This window comes from Rhinolophus ferrumequinum, chromosome 13 (assembly GCF_004115265.2).
Source record: "Rhinolophus ferrumequinum isolate MPI-CBG mRhiFer1 chromosome 13, mRhiFer1_v1.p, whole genome shotgun sequence".
Lineage (NCBI taxonomy): Eukaryota > Metazoa > Chordata > Mammalia > Chiroptera > Rhinolophidae > Rhinolophus > Rhinolophus ferrumequinum.
In genome coordinates this window covers 46,607,038-46,633,907 of record NC_046296.1, presented here as the reverse complement: position 1 = coordinate 46,633,907, position 26,870 = coordinate 46,607,038, and the positions used below count along the sequence as shown (strand labels likewise).

General features: G+C 41.3%; 2 protein-coding genes across 3 annotated transcripts in view; one reads left to right on the top strand and one right to left on the bottom strand.

Annotated features, from left to right (window-relative positions):
* CRIM1 (cysteine rich transmembrane BMP regulator 1) overlaps positions 1–21,062 on the top strand; it is a 182,464-nt gene extending 161,402 nt beyond the window's left edge. For both annotated transcript variants that reach the window (XM_033124311.1, XM_033124312.1), the window contains 4 exons: positions 7,596–7,790; positions 14,311–14,433; positions 16,928–17,118; positions 18,536–21,062. In XM_033124311.1, the coding sequence (XP_032980202.1) occupies positions 7,596–7,790; positions 14,311–14,433; positions 16,928–17,118; positions 18,536–18,712 (686 nt within the window). In that variant the 3' untranslated portion in view covers positions 18,713–21,062. The remainder of the gene's footprint in view (positions 1–7,595; positions 7,791–14,310; positions 14,434–16,927; positions 17,119–18,535) is intronic.
* Positions 20,230–26,870, bottom strand: part of FEZ2 (fasciculation and elongation protein zeta 2) — a 40,429-nt gene continuing 33,788 nt past the window's right edge. Inside the window, 2 exon segments of the mRNA XM_033124313.1 lie at positions 20,230–22,493; positions 25,106–25,171. Coding sequence (XP_032980204.1) covers positions 22,477–22,493; positions 25,106–25,171 — 83 coding nt within the window. The 3' untranslated portion in view covers positions 20,230–22,476.

The window sequence follows — 26,870 nt, the reverse complement described above, 5'->3', positions numbered from 1 at the left end:
TAAATCCCAAAGGACATGTTATGTTTTCCTTTTTTGTTTGGGTCACCTTGATCTTTCATTGTTCCTGCCTGCCTTTTAGATTACATTATATTTTCAAAAGGATTTCCGTGTATAATCTCCATGTACCAATACGTACACCTTGGATTGCAGGCCTTGTAAGAAATGAGACCTCATTTAAAGCAGAAAATGGAATGTTTCCTTGAACTATCCATGCAGTGCATAAAATGATCCCATAATAGACGCTTAATTGAAGGATTAAATTCTATTGCTGAGAAATTCTGACCTCTTTGCATGCAGCAGAAATCAGCCACACGTCACTGTGTTTACCAGTTTGGTGAGATTTCTGTTCATGGAACTCAGGAAAGTTTATAATTCCTCTGTTAACTGGGAACCCCGTGTTCCCACCTGTTCCTTCCAGTATGTTGAAGAAACCTGAAAGGCTCTTTTGGCCTTTCTAAGGAGACCTAGACTCCCATCCTAAGAAATAGAATAAAATAAAGTAAAAATGGACTTTCAAGGAAGGTCTTAAAATTGTGGTCAGATCTGCTGTCACAGCAGTTAAGACATTATATAGAGATAGGAGTTGGCCTTCATGGCAACATTTGTCTCCATTTTTTTCTTTTTATAAAAATGAGTTAAGAGCAGATGTTTTATTTCTTAAAAGCTAAAGATTATAAGATAAAGTACTTAAGTTTTCAGTTAAATCAATAAACATTTTTTGCATTTTTAGTCAAAAACCTTTAATTATTTGCTGATAGAATTACTAGGTATTAGATCTCTTTGCCTCATTAAAATTGTCTAGACTGCCTGCATCATTTTTAGCAAGACTTCAATTCAGTTACAGTTTCACATTCTTTTACAGTCTATGACGGTCTGGTGAGCCAGCATATTCAAAATCAGTCGTCATCTCCCATGCTTACAAGTCTCTGTGCCCCTCTTAGTGACCTGCAAATTATTTGCCACGATTTCTGTTTGTCTCCTCTTTGTGTAAAAACATTAAAGCGGGTTTCTCGAACAGGAGGCACACACCTTCTGTTTATTGTCCAAATGTGGAGTTTGTACTGAGCCTGCACCCAACTTGAGATGCAGAAATGAAGGTATCACAGGCCAGAGATTTCGGTGTCTGTCAGTTAAAAGGAAGTAAAATAGAACATACGAGTAACATTTTATTCCTTTGCGGGAGTTAAAGGAGCACCGTGATGCAGTGTTACATTTATAAGCTAAAATTTTAAAAAGTACTTCCCCTATACTCACCCAAGTCAGCTGTGTCACTGGGGAGATTTGGCTGCCTTTCCCACTTCCTTTTCTAAATCTCATGTTACCCATCATGTTGTACCTGGTACCTTTTCACGCCTGCCTAAGGGATTTCACTGAAGTTTTTCTTTAAATCCCTCAAACCTAAGAAACCAAACTGAAGTATAATGTTATTAGCAAGGCCAGCAGTTTGCACATCTTTTCAAAATATTTGGCATATCTGTTTGGACCTGGCATCACACAAGACTGTTGAGACTGTCTGGATCTAGGAGCATCTCCCCGAGGGCATCTACCTTGGGTACGATTGCATCCTGTGTTTAGAATGATGATCTCCATAGTGATGGGTCAAATGAACAAGCACCCCACTACACCCCTGTGCTGGATTACTTTGCGGTGGGACTTATTCTGAGAGCAAGAGCCGCATTTAGTTTCTTGGCCACTGGGAGCCCAGAGTAAATTACTTTTCAGGACTCTAAATAGTACACTGGAGATTTGAAAGAACTGATGCAATTTCTAAAGCTGCCTAACCTCCTCCCAGGAAGTTACTCCCACGCCAAGACTCTGCATTCATGACCACCACAACCAGATTTAGAACCTAAAGTATCTATACAAGAAAGTTGTCTCCTGGCAGAAATTGAAAACGTAAGTTCAAGTGGATTTTAGTTTTATATCCTTCTACGGAGGAAAGGCAAGGTTGATGGGGTTAGTGGGACCTGAAGGTGCTTTCTTTTCAGGGCCTAATGTATGTCTCTCCTCATGGTCAGATTCAGAGCAAGACCTGAGCTACTCCATCAGTGATTCCTGAAACCCTGAATTGGATCTTTATAAAGGAAGAAAACAACAAAATTCTAGACCGTAGATTTTCACCAGCTATTAATTAGCTTTATAATATAGCTGGTAAAACAGCTCAGAAGTAAAAGCATAGTCCGATTTTAAATAGCCTGTTAAGGCTTCTTTTCTACTTTTGAAAAGAAGTAAAATGGAAGTTTAAACAGTTGAAAAGGTCAGCTCGAAAGGAGTTAACATTTCAAGCCCTGGCCATTTTTTCCTCCCCTCTTCTATTAACCAGAGTCGAGGAAAATGAACGAAAAAAAGACACACAAAAAACACTGAAAGACATTGCATATTTTCATTGTAGTCATATGTGATACAAGTATGCTACCCCAGCTTTTGTTTCATTTCCATTTGCATGAAATATCTTTTTCTATCGCTTTACTTTCAGTTGTTTATATTTGAATCCAAAAAAGATAAGACGTGTCTGAACATCCATGAGTTAAATGTCCTGCTGAAGGAGCCTCACAGCACAAGTGCTCCTGACACATACTTGGGGTGTGTTTGCAGAAGCAAATCCCCATTCCTTAGCAGGATCTTTGTTTCTAAAAGAGAACAAAAGGCACTTCAAGCCGAATCTGATGGATAAGATAGAGACCAGAGCTAAGGAAACAAAATACCAAAGCTGATCTAAACCAAGGAGTGCCCATAAAATAGTAACCATCTTCTTTGCATGTTTCAAAACTTGAGTCTGGATGCCATGGTGAAAGGAACATTCCAAAGCTGTTGAAGCAAGGGCAGTGTCGTTGGAATATGTTTATAGCCCTCTACAGTGACTGCTTAGAACACCTATGGATAATCAATGGATAGATGTTCCAGACAGAAAATTAATACAGAAACAGCGGTCTTAAATGACACATTCGACCTGATGGATTTAATTGATATTTTTAGAGCATTTCACCCCAACGCAGCAGAATATACATTCTTTTCAAGTGCGCATGGGACATTTACCAAGATAGACCACATGTTAGGCCACAAAACAAGTCTCAGTAAATTTAAGATTGAAATCATATCAAGCCTCTTCTCTGACCACAATGGTATGAAACTAGAAATCAATTATAAGGGGGAAAAAAACCCAAAAACTGAAAAAAACACAAACACATGGAGGTTAAATAACATGCTGCTAAACAAGGAATGGGTCAATAGTGAGATCAAGGAAGAAATCAAAAACTACCTTGAGACAAATGAAAACACAATGACCCCACATCTGTGGGACACAGCAAAAGGCAATCCTACGAGGGAAATTCATAGCAGTATAGGACTACCTCAAGAAATAAGAACACTCTCGACACACACGTTCCCTTTCCACTGGAGACTGAAGACTGAGTTTCCCCAGCTGGAGCTGGAGCACCAAAGCTGTCTCTCAGGACCAGAGCAGAGCAGAACTGAACAGAGCAGGGCCATCTTACCCCAGGGCCGCCTCACAGCTGTGCTGTCTCCTAATTGATCTGTAACACTGTTGAGCTGTTGCATAGCTCTACTGCAGCACAACTGAGCTATTTGCAAGAAATCAAATTTCCTTCTTCCAAGCACCCCAAATTGGGGATTCCTGTTGGCATTGAATTGGCGTCCAGGACCATCAGTTGACACCTGAATGGGGTTACAGTTGACAAAGGAGATTATTTAATTCAGGGAAAATATTCAAGTAAAACTAAATAGTGGACCAAAATTTGGGTGGCTACAGAGGCTGTGGTTGAAGCTGGGATGAAGTGGTGGAAGGCACGTTAGCAGAACTTGAACCTGTGTCCTTTATGATCAAAGGAACTAAACGTCAGAAACCTGGTGTTGATTTTCAGGTAGGTTAAAATCATCAACAGAGGCTGGGACAGGGACTCTGTAAGGCTTTATTTCAGTTTTGAGACTGCCACTCACTAACTGGGCTTGGGCAACAGTGTTATCTTCATCAGAATCCGACCTCAAGGAAAAATTGGAGCCTGACTGTGAAAAATAGGGAGTGGTTGAGACATTAATTTTTGCTACCCTGTCTGTCGAAGATTCTGGATTTGATGCTATAATAAATTGATTAGCCTCTTTGCCTCTATCAGTGGAGGGATATCACCAGACAGGTGTTTAGCAGTTGCAGTGGAAACAGGATATAAAAAAAAAGAAAAAGAAAAATCTCAAACAATCTAACCTTACACCAAAAGGAACTAGAAAAAGAACACACACAAAAAAAGTCCAAAGTGCGTAGAAGGAAGGAAATAATAAAGGTCAGAGTGGAAATAAACAAAAGAGTCTAAAAACAGCAATTCAAAAGATCAGTGAAACCAAGAGCTGGTTCTTTGAAAAAATAAACAAAATCGATAAGCCTTTAACCAGACTCATCAAGAACAAAAGAGAAGACCCACGTAGATAAAATCAGAAATGAACAAGAAGTAACAACTGATGCTACAGAAATATAAAGGATTATAAGAAAATATTACAAATAATTATACACCGACAAATCGGACAACCTGGAAGAAATAGGCAAATTCCTAGAAACATACAATCTTTCCAAGATGGAATCAAGAAGAAACATAAAATCTGAGCAGACCTATTATTACTAACGAAACCGAATCAATAATCACAGAACTCTAACAAACAAAAGTCCCAGACCAGATGGCTTCCCAGGTGAATTTTACCAAACATTCAAAGAATTAACACCTATCCTTCTCAAACTATTCCAAAAAATTCAAGAGTAGGGAAGACTCCTAAGCTTATTTTACTAGGCCACCATTACCCTGATTCCAAAACCAAACAGACACTATAAAAAAAAAGAAAATTATAGGCCAGTATCTCTGATGAACATGGATGTAAAAATCCTCAATGAAATACTAGCAAACCGAATTCAGCGATACATTAAAAAGATTGAGTGGGTTTTATTCCTGGGATGCAAGGTTGATTCAATATCAGGAAATCAATTAACGTGAAGCACCACATAAAATGATGGATAAAATCATATGCTCATATCAATAGATTCAGAAAAAGCGTGTGACAAAATCCAGTTTTAAGGTAAAAACTCAGCATTGTGGAAATAGAGGGAACGTATCTCAACATAATAAAGGCTGTATACGACAAACCCCCAGCTCCTGCTCAACAGTGAAAAGCTGAAAGCATTTTCCTTAAGATGGGGAACAAGACAAGTATGTCTCCTTTCACCACTTTTATTCAACATAATATTGGAAGTCCTAGCCACAGCAGTCAGACAAGAAACAGAAATAAAAGGCATCCAAAGTGGAAAGGAAGAAGTAAAACTGTCATTATTTGCAAGTGACATGATACTGTATAGAAAACCCTAAAGATTCTACCAAACAACTATTAGAACTGATAAATGAATTCAGTAAAGTAGCAGGACACAAAGGTAATATTCAGAAATCAGTTGTATTTTTATACACCAGTAATGAACTATCGGAGAAATTAAGAAAACAATCCCATTTACAATTGTATCCAAAAAAAAAAAAAAACCTGAGAATAAATTTAACCACGGAGGTAAAAGACCTGTGTGCAGATAGGCTTAAGAGTTTGAGGGTCAACCACTGCAGCTCTGATCCACTGGGATCTCTGCAATGGATTGATATGGCCTGACCAGGTCCATGACAAGCTCACCAACTGTTTATTTCTTAAAGCAGGAAAATGACTCATATATTGAAATTATCTCTGCCTAGCCTCCCATTGCAAGAAACAGGGTCTTCCTTCATGCCTTCCTTTTCCTCACTATCCATACCCTGATGGCCGTTTCTCAGAAGTATCTCTCAAATGTAGCCTTGCCTTTCTTTCTTCGTCACCGCTGCCATAGTCTAGGCCCGCATCACATCCCCTTGCACAGTATCCCCCTCTTCCTTACCTCTTGTAGTCTTCCATATTGTCATAGTCTAGGGTTCACTTCTTAAAAACAAAGCTGATATAGCCCCTTCCTTCCACTACAGGAAGGACTCTAAATCTGTCACCTGTTATTCAAAGCCACCACTCCATTCCTAAGGAATTTGGCTGCCAGATTTCCTTATAGTTTTCCATTTTCTGGTGACCCGTGAGTGGAGCTGCCTTTAGAATCTGAGCATAAAATGTCCCCGGATTAGGAATCATCCAGTTATTGGCCTGTCCAGTGACAAGGAAGTGCTGTGCCCCCCACATTTCTGCATCAATTTGCCCCATCTCTGCTTTGCTGGTCACTTGGGCCTCACTCTGAGCCATCGTTCATGAGTTTGAGAGAAAATAGGACCACTGGTAAGTTAGTTTAGGTAAACAAGGAGAAGGCACTAAGAGAAAGGAACAATCAAGTGAAGGAGGAAATGAGAATAGCAAGGGAAAATGGAGAAAAAAGAAGAGCTGACTATTTGTAAGCTGTGATTTCGTGTGCATAAAGCTCTTAAAATACATTGTTCTCAAAACCATAGTTTACTGATACAAATGGATTGAAATGAAATGAAGTGGTTTTTAAAGCAGAAATGTCTTTGTTGATGAGAGGAAAATCTATCCACCATCACTGGAAAATGAAGGAAAAGGTTATCTCAATGCTAATTCCCCCTCTAGGATAGCCCAGGACCCCTACTTGTTCCCCATGACATGCCATTATCATTCCTTACTATTTCTCTGAATCATTTACAAAAACAAGATTGAAGAACTTCTTTTTTTTTTTTTTAAAGATTTTACTGGGGAAGGGGAACAGGACTTTATTGGGGAACAGTGTGTACTTCCAGGCCTTTTTTCCAAGTCAAGTTGTCCTTTCAGTCTAGTTGTGGAGGGCGCAGCTCAGCTCCAGGTCCAGTTGCCATTGCTGATTGCAGGGGGCGCAGCCCACCATCCCTTGCGGGAGTTGAAACCAGCAACCTTGTGGTTGAGAGCCCGTGCTCCAACCAACTGAGCCATCCAGGAGCTCAGCGGCAGCTCAGCTCAAGGTGCCGTGTTCAATCTTAGTTGCAGGGGGCGGAGCCCACCATCCCTTCAGGGAGTCGAGGAATCGAACTGGCAACCTTGTAGTTGAGAGCCCACTGGCCCATGTGGGAATCGAACTGGCAGCCTTCAGAGTTAGGAGCATGGAGCTCTAACCGCCTGAGCCACTGGGCCAGCCCCCTGAAAGGAATTTCTTGAACTGTCTCTGTAAACATACTGAGCTGGACATTTTTTTTTATTATTATTTTTTAAATCTATTTCCACGTAGAACCAAACTTGAACATGTCTCTACCAATTTGTATTTTAGTTTTAGTTTTTCCACGTGGTATGTTCAACAGCCATAACAATGATTGAACTTGGGTGTTTTGTGATGACAGTCTAATGACACTTACCCAGTGGGTATCATGCCCAGCTGGTTGCAATAGTTACTGCCCTGTATAGCCTCAGTGGCCCTTGAACAGGTTCAGGCCACAAGATGAGAGTTCTGAAGCTTCTCCGGAACAGAGGAAAATGGTAATAAGGGACTGGGGAAACAAAAGTTTCACCAAATTCTGGAAATCTAAAGCATAGTGTGATTGTACGAAGCGGTTTCCCTTTATGTCACGTCACGCAACTCCACTGTGTGCTGTTCTTTTCCCTAGAAGACACAATTCCAAAGAAGGTGGTATGCCACTTTAGTGGGAAAGCCTATGCCGACGAGGAGCGCTGGGACATCGACAGCTGCACACACTGCTACTGCCTACAGGGCCAGACCCTCTGCTCGACTGTCAGCTGCCCCCCTCTGCCCTGCGTCGAGCCCATCAATGTGGAAGGAAGTTGCTGCCCAATGTGTCCAGGTATGTCAGCCACCGTCCTGCCATTTCGCGAGCTGTAATGCTGAGTTAAGATGAAACTAGAGCAGACTCAGAGCCTTAGTTCATGTGGCCCAAGCAGTGCGTTGGGCGCCCCCTGAAGTCTCCGTGTACAAAGACATGGGAGGTACCTGGAGAGACTCGCCCCCCAGGTGAGGGCCTGATTTGGGTTCAATGCTCTGGTTCCTCTGACTTGCATCCTCTAAACTTGAGTGGTCATACACCTGATGGTTATAACCGACCTGTCAATGACACCTGCCCTATCTGAATATTACAGTTTTAGTGCAGTGTTGGACTAGCCTAGTGGAAAAGGTCCAAGATCAGACATAGTAGTAAATGCATCTAATAGCCATTGCAAAGTGAATACATATATCAGAACCAAAATCTAATTCTAAAGCATACAGTCTGGTTCGGTCTTTTTTCAGTTCATCAATTCCGGCAATATCCACACCATCCGATGCAGCCTTTTGTCAGGCCCTTTGCTGAACTTTTCATCTCTTCCATGGAGAGCATAACCGCAGAGCACAACTCCAGTTTGCTGCTGTGGAAACCCACGCCTGTGTCTTTCCCCACATCCCTCCCACCCTTCATGTCCACTCAGTAATCCACCTCCTAGTTTCAAACCTGCGTCCCCTGCAGCTTCCCAAATTCTTCCCAGGCCTTCTAGGTTCCATGTCGGTGTCTCCTGCCAAAGCAGCTCCTTCATCCTCTGCCCTGGTCCCAGTGATGCAGGACCTGACCCTCGGCAGGACAGCCTCTGGGCAGGTTCCCAGATCTACAGCCCTGCAGACCTCACAGGCAGTGCAGACCACATAGACTGAGGAGAGCAGAGGGCTCACTCAAAGAGCCAGTTGAGGTCCTGAGTGAGTCGGGAGCTTCTCCATCTCCAGCTCGATTCTTGTGTTTTCCTGCCGCGTATTAGAGAATCTTGCCCGTCGTCTAGTGAGCTATGAATCACGCTGACTGAGAAGTGCACCTATACTGCGCATTGTCAAACGGGACCGCCATTAAACCCAGAGTGTCACTGAGCTCTGCACACGTCCGCCTTTTGTTTAGGTGCTGCACAGACTGGCCCTAACTGCGTACTTCTAAAGAATATCTCCTAAAACGGATGGGATATTCTGCCAGGTCCAGAGGCTAGCCCCCCTTTTCAGAGCCTTCAGTTGGATTTCCTCATTTAGTTCTCATTGACCTTCTTTGAGGTGTTGATTGAGTGTGAGAGGTTCACTTATGTGGTATTTGTCACTCAGGGGGCACATGGGGCAAAATGAAATCCTGAAGTGTTTTCAATGAGAAGAATGAGGGAAAATAGGTGATTTCTCATTGGAGCTGTTGAATCTAGTGCATGTCACCTATGTGTCAACAAGTTTCATACCAAATTTCATAGTAATATGGTTTTAGTGGTATAAATGGTGAGATTTGACCTTATTTATTCAACCAAGATTCATTTAGTGCCTACGATGCACAAGCACTGTTCTAGGCACTAGGGAGACGGCAGTGAGTCCAAGTCCCCAGTCCCCATCCACACGGAGCTTAGCAGAGAGAGGGGGGCAGCAAATAAGTAAGCAGTAAGTAGCACACAAGACAAGGAGAAGGGCTGCGGAGAAAACACAGTGAGGCCGGGGTTAGGGAGCTGGGGACCGGTGGTTTTGTTTTCTACACGATGATAAGGGAACGCCTCACTGCTAAGATGACATTTATAAAGAGACCCAGAAGAATCCCAGGAATCGTGGGGAAGAGGCAGAAGCTCCTGGCAGAGGCAGGGCAAAAGCCCTGGGCGGGAACATGCTGTTGCACGTTCAAGAAAAAGCAGGGAGCCTGTGTGGATGGGACCAGAGAGCAGGGAGGGTAACGGGAGGAAAGCAGAGAGGTAGCCGTGGGCCAAAACACGCAGTCGCGTGGGTGATTGTAGGGTTTGATAGAGTGAGGTGGACACTTTGGAGGCTTTAGAGCAGAGGAGTGACGCGATGTGACTTCCCTTTTACCGGGATTTCTCGGTGCTGGGTGAGTGCAGCTGGGTGTGGAAGGCAAGAGTGGAAGCCGAGTGACCAATTTGGAGGCTTCCTAATCATCCAGGTGAAAGAGGATGATGGCTTGGACCAGAGTAGGAGCTGTGAGGTGGGGAAGAAGTGGTCGGATTCTGATTATGTTGTAAGAGTAGAAACAATGGGATTTGAATTAGATGTGGGGCGTGAGAGAAGAGAGAAGCCAAGGAAAACTAGAATGTTTTTAGACTAAACCATGGAGTTGCAGCTCAGGGGTAAAAAATCACGTGGTTTGGGACATTTTTAGTTTGCAATCACCACTAGACATCTAAGTGGAGATCATGAATAGACAGTAAATGTCCAGTCGGAAGTTCAGAAGAGAGATTGGAAATCAATCTATAAATTTGCAAGTTGTCAGCTATAGGTGGTTTTTTTAACCTTGAGCCTGGATGAGACCACCCAAGGAGTGAGTGTTGAAAGAGAAGAAAAGAGAGCCCAGCACTGAGCCCAGAGACCCTCCAAGCTTTGGGGGACTGGACACGTGAGGAGGGACTAGAAAGGAAATGGAGAGGGAGCCCCTGCGACACAGGAGGAAACTGACCTGGAAACCAAATGGAAGAGGGTGGGAGGAGTACCGTTAGGTCCGGTCAGGTGAGAAGTGGGAACTGACTAGGGGTGGTTCGCATTTTTCTGATCATCTTGACAAGAGCCCCTTCCCTACAGTGGTGGAGGCAGAGTGGAATTAGAGTGGTTCCGAGAGAGAAACAGACCCGTGAATTAGAGACAGGGGTTGTACAGCCCTGCTACAGACCGTGAGTGCTCAGTTCACAATTATGATTTTCCCGTGACGTAGCATGGCCTTTGGAGGCTTTTACAGAAGGACCTGAGCTAGACCCTGAAGGACAAGTGGGCTCTCCTTATTGGAGTTAAGAGGGTAATCTGACCAAAGACCCTGAGGTGGAAAGGTCAAGGCCAAATGCCCCTGGAAACGAGCATTCTAGTAGCAGGAACTCAGGAGCTAAGACAAAACAGATAGCTTTGGCCAAGATTTTTAGGGCCTTAACTGTCAAATGAAGAGTGTAAACTGAGCCCTTCTTTTGGGAGTGAGGAGGCTCATTTTTGAGCAGATGAATGACATGATCACAAAGGTGCTTTGGGAAGACCAACAGGGTCTACCCAAAGACCCTGGAGAGACCAGAGGCCAGGCCACTGGAAGTCGCATTGCAGACATCCCAGGTGTGTGACAATAAGGAACCTAATCCAGGTGATGGTGGTGGTGGTGGTGGTAGGAATAGAGGTAAAGATTCTCTCTCCTTGCTTTGTGAATTTGATAGAGTGTGCGGACATCCTTGTTCATTATTGGAGATTTCTCCAGGCACTGCTCCGTTAGGATTTACTGTTAGATTGAAATTTAATTTCTGTCACTCTTCTTTCTGCGTCTGATATTATTAATGAATCATTTCTCCACCTTGTCTCTCAGCATATCGTGCCATCAGTCGTGCTGCTGCCACTTTATGTTTAAGGGTCGCCAGCCAGGAAGGCTGGATTCCTGTCCTGTTCTCTCATTGGTGCACTGTGATCTCAGTCAAGGCTCCTTACTGAAGTTGCCGGGTTCCATTTCTCATCTGGATAGCTCATGCTAGCTCGCTTTGTCCTCTGGACATATCAACTACCATTCTGAAGAGCCTCACCCTTTACAAAGCACTTTCCCCCCTGCCGTCTTCAGATATGAGTACACAACCTGTGACTAGCTAGTGCTTGTCCCATTTTACAGAAGAAACCGAGGCTCAGAAAAGTTGCGTGCATTATGCAGCTAGTTAGCAGAAGAACTTCGAGTCCTGGCCCTAAGTAGATTTCAGGTTCTGTCTCCAAAAAAAGGGGTGCCCACAGCTTGTGAGCCTCAGCATTCCTGAAAAGGACATTTTGAGGAAGGTGGCTCTTACAGCTGACCAGGTGCCTCTGAATGTAAAGGAAGTTGTCTTGGGTTTCTCAGAAGTTCAGATCAAATCTGACCACAGGAGTAATTCTTAACTGTGAGCATGTACCTGTGATCCGTGTGGCCTGGCCGGATGTAGTTTTGTCACTTCTCTGGCCCCGCCATCTAATACCACCAGCTCTTGTACAGTAAATCGCAGAAGGGGTCTAGGTTCCAGTTGGGGTTGAATACAGCCTTTGGCCATGGAAGGCCTGGGTCCCGTCATGGAAACACAGTAGCACCCACACTTCTTTCTGTTTCTCCAAGCAGTTTTTCTTGGACAAGGAGATCCTTTTTTGGCTAAACCGCTCCGAAGCAGCCTCCTCCTTAAATTCAAATTAAGGGGAGAGGGTCATTTCCCTTTCGATTTGAGGACATGGAACTAGAACTTTAAGTATTTTGTGATTTGAAAAAAAAGGAGGTGTGGGTGTGTTTTAATCAGAGCTGAACTAAGTTTAGTGGAGCAGACTGATGCACAGGACAGGCCAGAAGCTGCTGAATGATGAGACGTCACTGTCAGGAAGAGAGGCTAGTGAGGGCGGGATTGGTCTTGATCATGGCTATGTCCCCAAAACTTAGACCAGTGTCTGCCACATAGGAAGAACTCAGGAAATACTTGTTGAACAATGGTGAGGTAATTCACCACTCAAGAAGACATCTCCTTCCATCCTAGGCAGCTCTTTCTAACTTTCTCTGCTGTTGCCAAGCAGAGCCTTTCTAAGCACCTGTGGGAAGAGAACTCACACAGTTGAGTCTCTGTTGTTTGCGGGCGTTCACTTGAAACCTACTCACATGCAGGAAGGAGGCAGAAGAATTTCAAAGCTGTTCTCCACTGTTCTCACCCAGGAAAAACCCTGAAGAGAAACTGAATTGATCCAAGCTCTGAGAGCCTCTGCAGAGGTTTTTGCGCGTTAGCTGTTGATGTCACCGGTTTGGTGGAATAGATCTTATGTTAGCCTTTGCTACTGAGGCCTCAGAAGCCAGTGGCAGGTTTGCCCTGATACAATAGGAAGGTTCAGCGCTGCTCATTGGACCAGGCAGGGGAAGGGCTCAGGGGTGCTGTGGTATTTAAAGATCTCACTGAAGTGTCAAGATAGTTTTCTTCCCAAATTCCTCCAGGAAACCACATCTAAGGGTTTTACAGTAGGTGAGCTAAACACCATCTCCCGAAACACCCACCCGAGAACCACCCAGTCCAGACCTACCAAATGAGGACCTGTGAGAATCAGCACATTTTATAAGCTCTCTGGGTGAATCAGGTTCACACCTGAGAAAAGTCTGCGACTCACTGCTTTGTACGCAGGGCCTTGCTTCTGTAAATGATAACATTTTTCAGTAAATTCTCACTGTAACTCTATATGTAGTTTTCAGGGACTCATCGGAATTATAAGACCATCTAGTTCCTGCCATGTCTGAGGCCTTATATTTTTAGTAAGGAAGCAGAAAACTGAGGTACTAAGGCCCATGTGACTTTATTTTTGGGGACAGTGGGAAGACCTGGGCCTGGAATCCCAGCTCTGCAGTTCCTGGATGCATAACCTTGGGCGGTTATTTAACCTCTCTGACTCTATGGCCCTGACAGGTACTTAGTTAACTCACAGTGGAAGCTCAGCAGATACTCTCTTCTCTACCTCGTTTCCCTTCTCTCAAATTCACCTTAACAGTATCTGGCCAAAATAGAGGTTTTTAAGAAAATAGAGGTTTTTAAGAATTATTTCTTTAAAAAGTTGGGCTAGTTGTTAGCCAGATAAAGTAAGGATATACAAATATATTTGTAGGAGCCAAGGTAAGCTTTAAACATTTGCATTGGTTACTTTTAGAACTTGACTTAAAAAAAACAAACAAACAAACAAACAAAAAAAACCTGATATGTGGGGTAGAGAATATTATTCTTCTCAGAAGACAGCTTTGTTTCATGTTGTAGTGTCTTGTTGATCAAAGTGTCTATATGATTGAAAATATATTTACTGAAGATCAATTTCCAATCCACATGGTTCCAATGGTAACATAGCAGACACTTAAGACTTGCATCAGGCAGCACCTCATGAGGTCTGTACATACCCCATTCCTATTTAGGGGAAGAGACTGAAGGGGAAATGGCTAAGAAATGCATAGTGGAAGACGCTTTAACCTTTTCACTTCCTGCGACATGTAAATGATTCAACACTCATAGATTAAAGAGCAATAGTTATTCAAGTCTAATATTTAGCTGATAGAAAGTAAAAGAAATCCTTCCATTTCAGTCAGTCTCATGCTTGCACAAAATTATAGAGCCATCACCATTTGACATGAAAAAGCAGAGTACCTGACCCCAGTGGACAAGAAAGTCTTTTTTCCCCCTTTTAAGTGGTAATAAGATACGTGTTCCACTCCTGCAAAGCTAGTGATGCTCTCACATTAGTGATATAAATGCAAAAGCTGGATCTTGCACGTCCCAGGACGTATTGTGTTGAACTAAATGTACCCTCCATTTGGATTGTGGAAACCAAGCCAGCAATAGGTAGACTCTCCCTCATCTCGCATGAAAAATATTCCCTTTTTTCAGAAATGTATGTCCCGGAACCAACCAATATACCCATTGAGAAGACAAATCATCGTGGAGAGATTGACCCAGAAGTTCCCATGTGGCCCACACCTAGTGAAAATGACATTATCCATCTCCCCAGAGGTAAGTGCCAAAGTCAACTGAAATCTGTCTAGTCTTATGGAGGGTCTACTTTTTCTTTTTTTAATTTTTAAAACTTCCTTTGGATAACTTTTAAATGGCATATCCAACTAAGTTCAAATAAGTATTCTAGAGAAGACGGGCTTGGCTGTAACATATTTCACAACCCAGAATGATAAAGTAAGTCTGCAGACAACTGGGTAAAACGCCTCCTCTGGCCCCACACACACGTTCAGAGACTTAGTGATAATAGAACGAAATGTTCTTTGTCCTTAGTAGACTTTCTAAGCCATCACGGATATTTATGTGTGTGAATAAACTTTATAAGCAGAGTAGTAATAAATTATTCACTGTTCCTCTGGATTCTGTACTAAGCATTTATGCATTAGGTTACCCTCTACGTCTGGGTAGATTTTACTCCACAAGACTTCGATTTATTACATGTTGATTTTTCCCCTCTCCAGGCTTATTCCATGCTTTATTTTTCTTGCTCTGTCCTTTCAGTTGCATATAATAGAGATGTTATTCCATCTCTTGGTAGTTAGGTGGTAAAGCAAGGGAGTTCCTGTCCATATTGCCTTCTCTACAAAAGTAGACTTCTTGATCAGAATGTTAGGTTGGTGTAAAAGTAATTGTGGTTTAAAAGGTAAAATTGCAAAAACCACAGTTACTTTTGCACCAGCCTAATAGTGTAATCTTGCTCTTCGCCATGACTCAGTACTGCCTCCTCGCTACTCCAAGGACACTTTCAACATCACTGCTATGTAATTTTTGTAATATTTCCTTTGGAAGAAACAGTATCCATTGCTTGAGAGATTAATGGTCTGTTACTCTAGCGATTCATAGTGTTATGCTTAGATCAAGCCAAATGACCTGAGAGCCAAATTCCTGGCCCAGTGTTTTGGCTCCTTGTATAATTCCTCTGACTGAATGGTGCTTTAGCATTATGTTTACATTCATTCAATCCATAAATATTTGTGATTACTCTATGCCACACACTGTTCTAGATGGTGGGCTTTGGTCATAAGAACCACCTTATTTATTGTGATTTGTTGAAGACTTATGCATTACATAGTATCTGTGTTATAATGACCCTGAAGGGAAATTGCCTCATCAGTAGCAAGAAAATGTATGCTTCTCCTAAGCAACAGATTGGCTTTAATCTTAAAGACATTATGAATCTTATTGATACTTTACTTCTCTTTTTCCTTTGGCTGCTAGGACACTCAAAGCTAAATTATTATGCCCCACTTTTAGCATTAAAACAGAACTTAATGACTGAATTTTTGTCAATAGACCTCAGTTGAACAGACCTTAGTTGAAGCTTCATTTTCCTTTCACCAAGATTTTCCTTTTCAGCAAACTTCTTGTATGGCATACGTTCCCTAAAACCATTTCCAATATCATTTGTAATGTGGTAAGGCAAAAATTCATTCCTTTACTCATTGTGTACGTAAAGCCTGAATTCCTCGATAAAATGTTATTTTTACCTTTGGCATTTTTCTTGATGCTGATAAATATGTTCCTCTTTTTTCACCCTTCCTATAAATATTACCATCTACATTGGCTAAAATGACTAGGAAGGTTCTCTTCTTCCCATTGCCCCACATACACAAAGCAGCACATTCATAAAAATCTGATTCTCTTAAACGGTAGACAGTCTGAATATCACAAAGCTGTGCAACTGGGAGAGCTGAGTTTCCAAAACAATTTAGGAGCAACTCTTTTTGATTGTATGTGTCCCGCATCTTTCACTAACCTGCTCTTTGATGCATTTAGACAACCTGACTGCAGTGGTTTATTTGAAACAAAATAAAGGGAAACTTCCAGGGAGCGTTCCTGCTTGGTATATATTTAACCTTGTTAACTCTAGCTGCAGTCTTCATTCAAGAATGATGATTACAAGGAGCAGAAAGACCTTCATTCATAAGAGCAAAGTTAAATGTTGTCCCCTGTGCAGAATATTAATAACTAAGGCAGGAAAAGGATCGAATAGGCCTAGTGAATTTTCAGCAAGTTTATGAAAAGTTTAGAGCTCAGTAAATCAGAATATCAACCAAAAGACCAAGCTTTTCATTCATTCTGGCTTAGTTTTTATTATTACACTGGTAATCAGTCTTAGCTATTAGTCTCCTATTTGCTGCTAAGCCGGGAGCTAAGCTAATGTTTCTGCTTTAAAATATTAAAAGCCAGTAGAGGTTAATATTAATCAAACATTTTTTTCTAGTCTAATTTTAGTCACTTTTTAAAGTCTTCCTAAGAATTTCTTATTTTCTTGACGAGCGCAAACCAGCATCATCCTACCCAATTATTAACCCTCATCTTTCCTTTTTCACATCCGTCCCTAAGAGCTCTGTCCTCTTTTTGGATCCACATTAGACTTAAATCGTATTTTAGCCTTAAAGTACTGTAAAGCAATAAAACCAAATTGTTGATCTCTATTTGCAGTGTAATTCTGGTGTTAGGTAATAAATGCTTGTAATGTTTCTTTTCCTAGATGTGGGTCACCTCCAGGTAGATTATGGAGATACTAACAGACGGCACCCAGGTGAAGATTCTTCATTGGACTCCATTGCCTCTGTTGTGGTTCCCATCATAATAGTCCTCTCCATTATAATAGCATTCCTGTTCATCAATCAGAAGAAACAGTGGATACCTCTGCTTTGCTGGTATCGAACACCAACTAAGGTATTGTCCTGAAAAAATGTCAGTCTCTTGACCGATCAAACTAGGAAAGCTTGCATGCTTATTATTTCCTTAAATTGTTTGATATATTTTATATTAGCCAGTACAATTTTTACTTTGCTCTTCAGAGCCTCAAGTACACACCAAGCTGTAGCAATCGGTCAGATGTCTAGTATTTGCGCAGGGCTGGATCAATCGCTGGATGAATTACCTGTCATCCGCTGGTTCATGAATCCTAACTTTTCAGACCCCGTTTCCTGGATTTACTTTAAAGTTTTCAAACAAACAAGTATCTCTGGATTGATTCCTAAATCGTCACTTATATGAGAAATGAAAAGTTGGTCACCTGGTGTTTCTCAGTGATCTGTCAACTTAGAATTGGGAGAGAAAAGAAATTCTAAGGGCAGGGTGGTGATACCCAGGAGAGGCATGAAGACAGCTGGACAATTATGAGCATGTACAAAAGTCCAAAGGACGGGGAGACGTGTCCGAGGCAAAAAGAGGGGAAAGGTGGAAAAAGATGAAGAGATTGTGTAAAGTAATAGTAGACGAGGTACAAAGAGAGGCAGATTTCATACTGAGGGAGAGAGTATGTATTTGTAGTCGAATCTGCCTATTTTTCAAAGGCAAGAAAATTCATTTTCATTAAGGGAAATCAATCGTGATTCTTTCCAACCCAAATTTCTATCTTTTGCATTTAGTTTTTTTTCTTTTTTTTTTTTTTTTTTGGTAAGAAAATCAATCATACAACCTTAAGAATTGAAAACAGCCTACATAATTGTTTTCATCCAATTTACCATCTAGATAACCCTTGCCTATAACATTCTGGCAGATGGTTGTCTTGCCTCTGATTTCCTTTCGACAAGTATGCACTGGGCACGGCCTAGGGGCAGGGCCCACGCTGGCGCAGGATACAGGCAAGGACCGAGCAAGACACAGCCCCCACTGCAAAGCTGAGAAAGGGACCCACTCATAGTGTGTGGAAGGACTAGATACAGGCGGGCTGGCCCCAACTTGTAATGCTGTTACACAGCCTGAGTGATTCAAAATTGTCTGCTTATCTTAAAATCTGCGTATCTGGTAACTTCTACTCATTCTTCAGGCCTTTTTAAGCACTAGTCTGCACTTCAAGGATTTGAAAATAATTATGTCACTCACTTTACCAGTCTTTTTTTTTACCCCCCTCAGTTCCTTCATCCACTCCTTTGACATAATCTATTGACAGTTCATCTTTAAACAGTTTGTCAGCATCCCTCATAAAACTGTAGTTGGTACTAGAACAGAATGTAAACTCCACCTGGTCTGCCCATCCGTGTACTGGGAAGCTCTTCTCCCACCTGACTTAGGCACTAAATTTCTGTTAATTTGGGATATATAAAGCAGCTAATTCTTTGTGGTTTCTCCTCTTCTCACTAAACAGCCTTCTTCCTTAAATAATCAGCTGGTATCTGTGGACTGCAAGAAAGGAACGCGAGTCCAAGGGGACAGTGCCCAGAGAATGCTGAGAATTGCTGAACCAGATGCAAGATTCAGTGGCTTCTACAGCATGCAAAAACAGAACCACCTACAGGCAGACAATTTCTACCAAACGGTGTGAAGAAAGGCAAGTCAGACGAGGTTTTAGAAGACAGACAGCGACTAAATCTGCTCTTAAGTCAAGTAGAATGTGTGCACTTGCTTAGTGGATTGTATTGGATTGTGACTTGATGTACAGCGCTTAGAACTGACTGGGACGGGCTCTCCTCTACGGCAGTGTGCAGAACCAAGCATTCCCACTTTTCCTCAAGATAACTGACCAAGTGTTTTCTTAGAACCAAAGTGTGTAAAGTTGCTAAGACATGTTTGCTTGTAATATAGCTGTAGAGATATTTGGGGGTGGGGACAGTGAGTTTGGTTGGGGGAAATGGGTTGGGAGGGTGGTGTTGGGAAGACAAATTGGTCAGCTTGGCTCGGGGAGAAATCCAGTAAAATAAAAGCAGTTCAGTGGCGCAGAGGGTATTTTTTCCTGTTGTTCTGAAGACTGCACTGGTTGCGGCAAAGCTCAGGCCTGAACGAGCAGGAAACAAACAAACAAAAAGGCCTTGCGATCCAGCTGCCACAACCACCTTAGAACTACCAGATGAGCGCATCCGAACCTTTCGATAGCCATCCCAGGTCTAAAGCCACAAGTTTCTTTGCTATACAGTCACAGCTGCAGTAGGCGGTGAGGAGGCAAGAGAAATGTGAGCGCAACGTTTCTCTAAAGCGGGTTATTAAGGATATATACAGTTATATACTTTTTGCTGCTTTCGTTTTTTTCCAAGCCAATCAGCCAGTTCCTAGCAGAGTCAGCCAATGAACAGGAAGGACCTAGTCATTTCTTGATGTGAGCACTGGAGCTTTTCTGACTACAGCGTGGCAGGAAGGAGGGAGAGGGTGAAGGATACCAGGTATTTCCAGGGGCGATGCTTCATTGTTTGTTGTTGCTTTGTTCTGTTATATCGTTGGTTGTTCATAGTTTTTGTTGAAGCTCTAGCTTAAGATGAAACCTTTTTTAAAAAAGACTGTTTGGGGATCTTTTTTTTCCTTATTATATACTGATTCTACAAAATAGAAACTACTTCATTTTAATTGTATATTATTCAAGCACCTTTGTTGAAGCTCAAAAAAAAATATGCCTCTTTAAACTTTAGCAATTATAGGAATATTTATGTAACTATCTTATGCTTCAAAAAAAAAAGTATTTGTGTGCGTGTGTATATAATATATATATACATATATATTTATACACATACAATTTATGTTTTCCTGTTGAATGTATTTTTATGAGATTTTAACCAGAACAAAGAAACAGGCATTTCATATCAGTGCTTTTGACCACTTACAAATTTTTGAGTAACCCAAAATCTCATTTTATCTACAGTTTCATTGGAAAGAAAGATGTGTGTGAGAGAGTATACATGTACTCACATACCTTGAGCAGTCAGCACCAGCCCTGCTATGGAGAAGGTATTCCTTTGTTAAATCTTCTTCCTCATTTGGGTTTGCTTTCAGTTGGTTTTCAATTCGCTCACTGGCCAGAGACACTGATGACAATTTATCTGTATCACTAATCAGCTCCTGGGTTTTTTTTGTTTTGTTTTGGTTTTTTTTTTTTTTCAAACAACTGTTTGAAACAACTACTGGAATATTGTCCATAATAAGCTGGAAGTTTGTTGTAGTTTGCCTCAAATATAACTGACTGTATACTATAGTGTTAACTTTTCAAACAGCTCTTAGCACTTTTATACTAATTACCCATTTGTGCATTGATTTTTTTTTTTTCTTTTAAAAATGCTTGTTGTGAAAGACACAGATACCCAGTATGCTTAATGTGAAAAGAAAATGTGTTCTGTTTTGTAAAGGAACTTTCAAGTATTGTTGTAAATACTTGGACAGAGGTTGCTGAACTTTAAAAAAAATTAATTTATTATAATAATGACCTAATTTATTAATCTGAAGATTAACCATTTTCTTTGTCTTAGAATGTCAAAAAAAAAAAAAAAGAAAAAGGTGTTCTAGCTGTTTGCATCAAAGAAAAAAAAAAGATTTATTATCAAGGGGCAATATTTTTATCTATTTCCAAAATAAATTTGTTAATGATATGATGTTACCAAAATAGATTTACATCAGCCTGATTATTATAAAATTTTGTTGACAATTAATCCATTCCTGGCATAAAAAAGTCTTTAGCAAAAAAAAAAATTGTAAATGCTTGCTTTTTGTTTTTTTCAATCATGGCCATATTATGAAAATACTAACAGGATATAGGACAAGGTGTAAATTTTTTTATTATTATTTTAAAGATATGATTTATCCTGAGTGCTGTATCTATTACTCTTTTACTTTGGTTCCTGTTGTGCTCTTGTAAAAGAAAAACAAATATAATTTCCTGAAGAATAAAATAGATCTATGGCACTTGCAGTGCACTGTAGTTCTACAGTTTGTTTTGTTTTCAAAAAACAAAGCTGTAGGGGTTTGCTTGCAATTTAGTTTTTGGCAGCAAATAAACACTTTGACTCTTAAATCCCACAATGTAATTTTCAAAAAGATTCCACATCTGGAATTAGAAAGACAAATTGTCCTTTTGTTTTCAGGTTGTCAGTCTATATAGCTTCTTGTGACCATACGAAAGGGTCACACGCAGCGATACAGACTCTTACTCCACTCATGTTATCTAAGGGAGGAAGCTACCATAGCTGTTGTGTGTGTCTCACAGACCTGGGAAAGAGCAGGATTTCTGTCCTTGCACAGTAGCTCAATGCGACCTGGAGAAGTCCCTCTCCCCTCCTTACCATCAGGAGGCTAATCGGGGTTTCACCAGCTCACACCCTCTAGTGATGGACAGTGTGTGGAATAGTAAGGGGAAGAATCTAGCACTGCAAGAGAAGAAAAGTCATTAAAAATAAAGGTCTCAAGCATACATCACCTTTTTTTCCCAACGTTTATTAAATGGCATTGATTTGATTAGAACTAGCAATGGGTTCATGACTAGTGATGTACCCATGAGTAGCTGTGTCTAGAATTAATACTTTAGGAAAACACACGGGCATGAATACAATATAACAGTGATGGGAAATGGGCGATGCTGCAGCATTGAGTTTCTTAAGCACCATAAAGGAAAGGACACTTCTTCACAGACACATGGAACAAAACACAAACGTCTAAAGTTAAACAGTACAAGGTTCTGAAAGTAAATGGCAACGTAATGGTTAAAATTTGAACAGTGGTAAAACACACAGCAACTTCTAAAACCAGGCATCGCCAACAGTTTCAATGTTCACAAGTATTAAGCTAAGATAACACATTCTGGTTTTGCTTCTTCTGAAAACAGCGAATCTGGTAAGTTTCAGTCTCTGGACAATACTGGTAGGTGATATTTATACTACAATTCTCTTATAAAAATCAGTGTTGGTTTTTGCCATCACTTAAGGATAGCTATATTAAAAATCTCTCAATGCATTAATTCCGTTCTTCAATGTAGTTTAGATCTAGGAAGCCATAACTCAAATGGGCATATAGTCAGTTAATGAAAACTATAACTGCACATGCATGATTAATATTACTCCCCCTTACTCTATAAAAGTTGGAGAAGAGTTCATAATTGTTAGTAGTTAACAAAAAACCATCTGTAGAATTCAAAATAGTGCCGTATTTTTCTTGGTTCATAATAAAAAGAATTAGTGAAGGCATGATCTGTTAATACTGAATCACAAACCCAAGTTCAAGTGTGCTGAGTTTCCAATAGCAGGAAGGTAATGGTAGCCAGCTTTCAAAATAATGCTACAGGAAATCTAGCTTGTAGTCCACGAAAGACAAAACTGCTCCTGAAGTGATGGTGCCCTATGTAGGACACAGAACTAGAACAAGAAAAATAAAACAAACAAATGTATACTTGTATACATTTACACAAGATGTATTTACATTTTACATACATCTCACATGTATATTTAAAACCACCATTAAGTAATGAGAACTAAGTAGTAATGCAAGGATTTATAGTAGCAATTTAAAAAAAGGGGGGGGGGTTAAAAGGCTATATCCAACAATGAAAAGCTCTCTTAAGACCTTTACTAGAATTGCCCAGAAATGAGATCCCAAAGGCCATGTCTCTTAGGGTACCCCTCAGAACAGAACCCCAGAACATTAGCCCTATACCATGAGGTCTGTGACACAGCGCACAGACTCCCTGGTGAACTCAAAGAAAGATGACCATTTTTATTCCTATCTAGGGTCAGCACAGTGGCATCCATAACTGCACTGCTTGTCTTTGGTAGAACTGTTCAGGGGAGAGGTGGCCGCAGGCTGAAGTGGGGTAATTACGCAGGTATAAGAAAGAGAAGCTTAAGTAGCCCACACAGCATCCATTCCATGCTCCCCAGACCAAGAGTGAGGGCACTTTTCTACCTTCACTTTAAAACTAAGGTGGGATATTCAGGCAGCCAAGCCATCGTCGCTGGCATTAAAACAGCAATCAGAAAGCCACCAAGAAAAGGGAGGACGAGTTCTCCCTTGAGCAACACCCCCTCCCAGGCAAATGTTCCAATACTGGTCCCAGAGGGAGAGGAATGGCCAACTGGCTGTGGATTTCCAGGATGGGTGGGAAGGAGCATCTGAAATCACGACACATCCGCACCTTCCCACGCACCTGAAGACGTATGACCATTCCACTCCCCGCTCTTCGTTTCCTCGGACGATAATGTCACCACTTTAGACTGAACCCTAGCTGCTTTTTCACCCACTCCTTAAAATTCAAAGCCAAGACAAAACCACAACACACATACACAAGCAGCTCATCAGAAGCAGGTACGGTACAGATAGACCCGGGCTCGCGGGCTGGAGCCAGCGGCCTGAGCATGGAGCAAAGGGAGACGGATGGGTGCTGCTTCCCTAAGGCCCGCGGTGTAGGTTCAGTTACGTCCTGGGTTTTAGAGGGAAAAATTAAAAATCACTTTCCCCCAGAGCACTCGGTTCTCTGGGTCATAAAATTCTTCCATGCAGTCAACTGACAAAAGCTAGAGAATGCTTCAGCAGTTCATTTTATCTCTGGCCCTCGTGGCAGTGCCCTCAGGACCCACTATTAAAAATTAAGACATCTCATTTCTGTTTCACATCTATAAGAACAATCCAGTTTTCATAGCAGTGTTAGCACAACACAAAAGCAAACAAAGATGTCCAGTATTAAAAAAAAATCAGCTTGTAATAAGAAAAAGTCTTCCATCAGAAAAACAAAGCTTAGGCAAAAACAATGTCACTTAGCCTTTTCTACTCTCTGTTAACTACTAATGGCTGGCTCCCCATTGAGTCTTTCATAGGTGACCCTTTGAGCTCCTGGTGTACCGTGTTTCCCAAAAAATAAGACCTAGCTGGACAATCAGCTCTAATGCGTCTTTTGGAGCAAAAATTAATAGAAGACCCGGTCTTATTTTACTATAACATTAAAGACCGGGTCTTATAGAACATAACATAAGATCGGGTTTAATATTAATGTTTGCTCCAAAAGACGCATTAAAGCTGATTGTCCAGCTAGGTCTTAGTTTTGGGGAAACGGTATACTACGATTCTCTCTTTATGAAGCTAAGGTTGAAAAATAGTCCCCATCCGAGTTAGCTGACATCTCAGAAATCCCAATCTTCCTATGTTCAGCTAACAACTGATGGAGATGAGAGAGAACCCAAAAAAGAAAAATGTTACCAGAAGAGGATTGTTCTCAAAATTGAATCAAACACTACAGGATGAATTTTGTGATGCTCTGAAAATCTGTCACATGAATAACTGCTACCTTTCAAAAAGTAATTTCACTGAAAAGTATTAGTTTTGCCTATAATTAAATTCCTCACTTCCCCTCTTTATCATCTGAATTTTCCTCTTTCCTGAGCCAAGTAGGCGAGCTCATTAAATTCTTGAACAATCCTCTTTCACCTCACACTATTCCCATCCTGTGTGATTTGATCTTGCTCCTAAGGTTATTGCTCATTTTTCACTGTCCTGGGTTCATGCAAGTCCATTCTTTTCATTTTTACCCCTCCCTGGATATCCCTGCACCAATGCCTTTTATATTGCTTTTGGGACTGTTAACTGACTTGGCCGTTCCTCCATCATCCATCCTCACTGATCTGTCCTCTCTCTCGACTGGCCCCAAGATGGCAGAGACCACCCTTCTCAAAACCTTCCTGGTGTCAACAACTGAGACTCATAATTATGGTAACATTTTCATAATATTTTCTCCACTGCCTGCCTCAAAGTTTATAATTCAGCTGTGGCAATGTTTTCTAGCCCAGGCCTCAGATAAAAGTTAAATTTTATATAACCCTGATTTATGGTGTTGGTAGCATAATGAAGCCACCCTACACAAATGAAATTAATAGAAGTTGTGCATTTGGAAATTATTTTTAATCTATTAGCAAGACAACACACTTACTAACTACCCAGAACTTCCCAACCATTGCACATAAGCCATTATAAAACTCACCTTTTAGTATATAATCAGTTAACAAGCTTGGAACTTTTTCACTGTCCTCTTTCATAGCACAAAGAACTATGAAATAAGGAAAAGACAATTTCAAATTCAAATAAAAAATATTTCAATCATTGTAGCCTTAATAACGTAGTATAACCAATTTAGGCAAATTATTATTTTCTACATAAGGGAATATAACTACAAATGCTCAAGAATTGGTTTTAGGTGAATAAGTCCTTACCGAGGTAAGGACAGTCCAGTTACTTGAGAGCGATTTCCCTGATTTAACAAATAGTGGCAGCAGGCAACAGAAACCCAGTGATTTGCACAGGTTCTCAGTTTTCTCATAAAGACTGGAGAGCAAGTTCCCATAAGGTGCACTTCTGTGAACTGTGGGGAACAGGAGGACCTCAGCGCTGCAGGCATGACAAGCTAGAGAAACTCAGGTAAATGACGAGTTCGCTGTACTCTCCAACAAGCATACCTGCCAGCCTTCTTGGAAAGTTTTAAAGGAAAGACCAGGCGTCCATAAAGCAGCACCAGCCAGGCCGCCTCCTGTCTACTACTGAGGAACCTGGGTGAATCAGCCTCATCCTAAAGGGAACCTGACGATTGTATCTCTAAGCAAAGACAAAAGCGATAAAAGCAGCCACTGAGTCGTTAAAAAAAAAAAAAAAAAAAAAAAACCCTAAACCACCCAGGTACAGATACATCTACAAATACTGCACTTTTGCAGTGACTGACAACTCAAATTTTCTCCAGGGGATCCTGGGGAAAATGCCTCATTATTTCGAGGAATTGAACTGGCAACCTTGTGGTTGAGAGCCCACTGGCCCATGTGGGCATCAATACAACACAGTGTAACTGTCAAGTCAGCCTTCCTGGGTTTAAATCCTTTCTCTGCTGCTTCCTAGTTGTGGGACTGTGAGCACGTCACTTAACCACACTGGGCACCGACTTCCTCATCCGTAATCTGAGACTGATAATTAAACGTGAATCAGAGGCTTGATGTGAGTATTCAGTTACTAATTCAGATGTGAAGGCCTTAGAATAGAGCCTGGTACAAAATGCGTGCTATGTAAGCATTAGCCATTATTATTAACACAACTAACAGCATTCGAAATTCTTAACTGCTGTTATTATTGCACCTCCACTAGCTTTTACCAGGATGGGTACATAACCATAAACACTGGGTCTGAGTCCACAGGGCTCACCCGGGGGCTAACATCTACAGGTGGTGATAGCAGAGGCTCAGGTTCTCCCCAGAGTTCTCAGGAGATACCCACTTGCCTTTCCAAGTGAAGATCATCCTTCCGTCTACGGCCTTCAACCAGTCCTGTCCTCACAACTGGATTCACTTAGACATTATTCACACGCCTTCCACACGTTCACTCACCTAGAGTCCAAGTTGTATCCATCTACAAAGACCCCATCTAAGAATCGGCGGAAGGACATTTTGATGTGGAATTAGGACTTTGATTTGGCTAAGTAAGTGTTTGTCCCTGATCTGAGGAGGCGAGTTTCTCAGTAATTCCTGGCTTGTAGGCAGTATTTATTTTCCTGTCTTACAGGGCTATTACGTTCAGTATTTCTGCTTCCAATCACATTTTAGATTTGCTTTCAATTCTATATAAAATCACATACCCAAAGCCAGCATCTTTAAAAGTACAGTAGACTGGGAATTAAGAGACAACCCTGTAATTAACCTTGTGTGATCTTGGACACTCCTAACTTCGTAAATTCTTCCAGAAAATTAGAGGGCAGGCCACAGTTAATC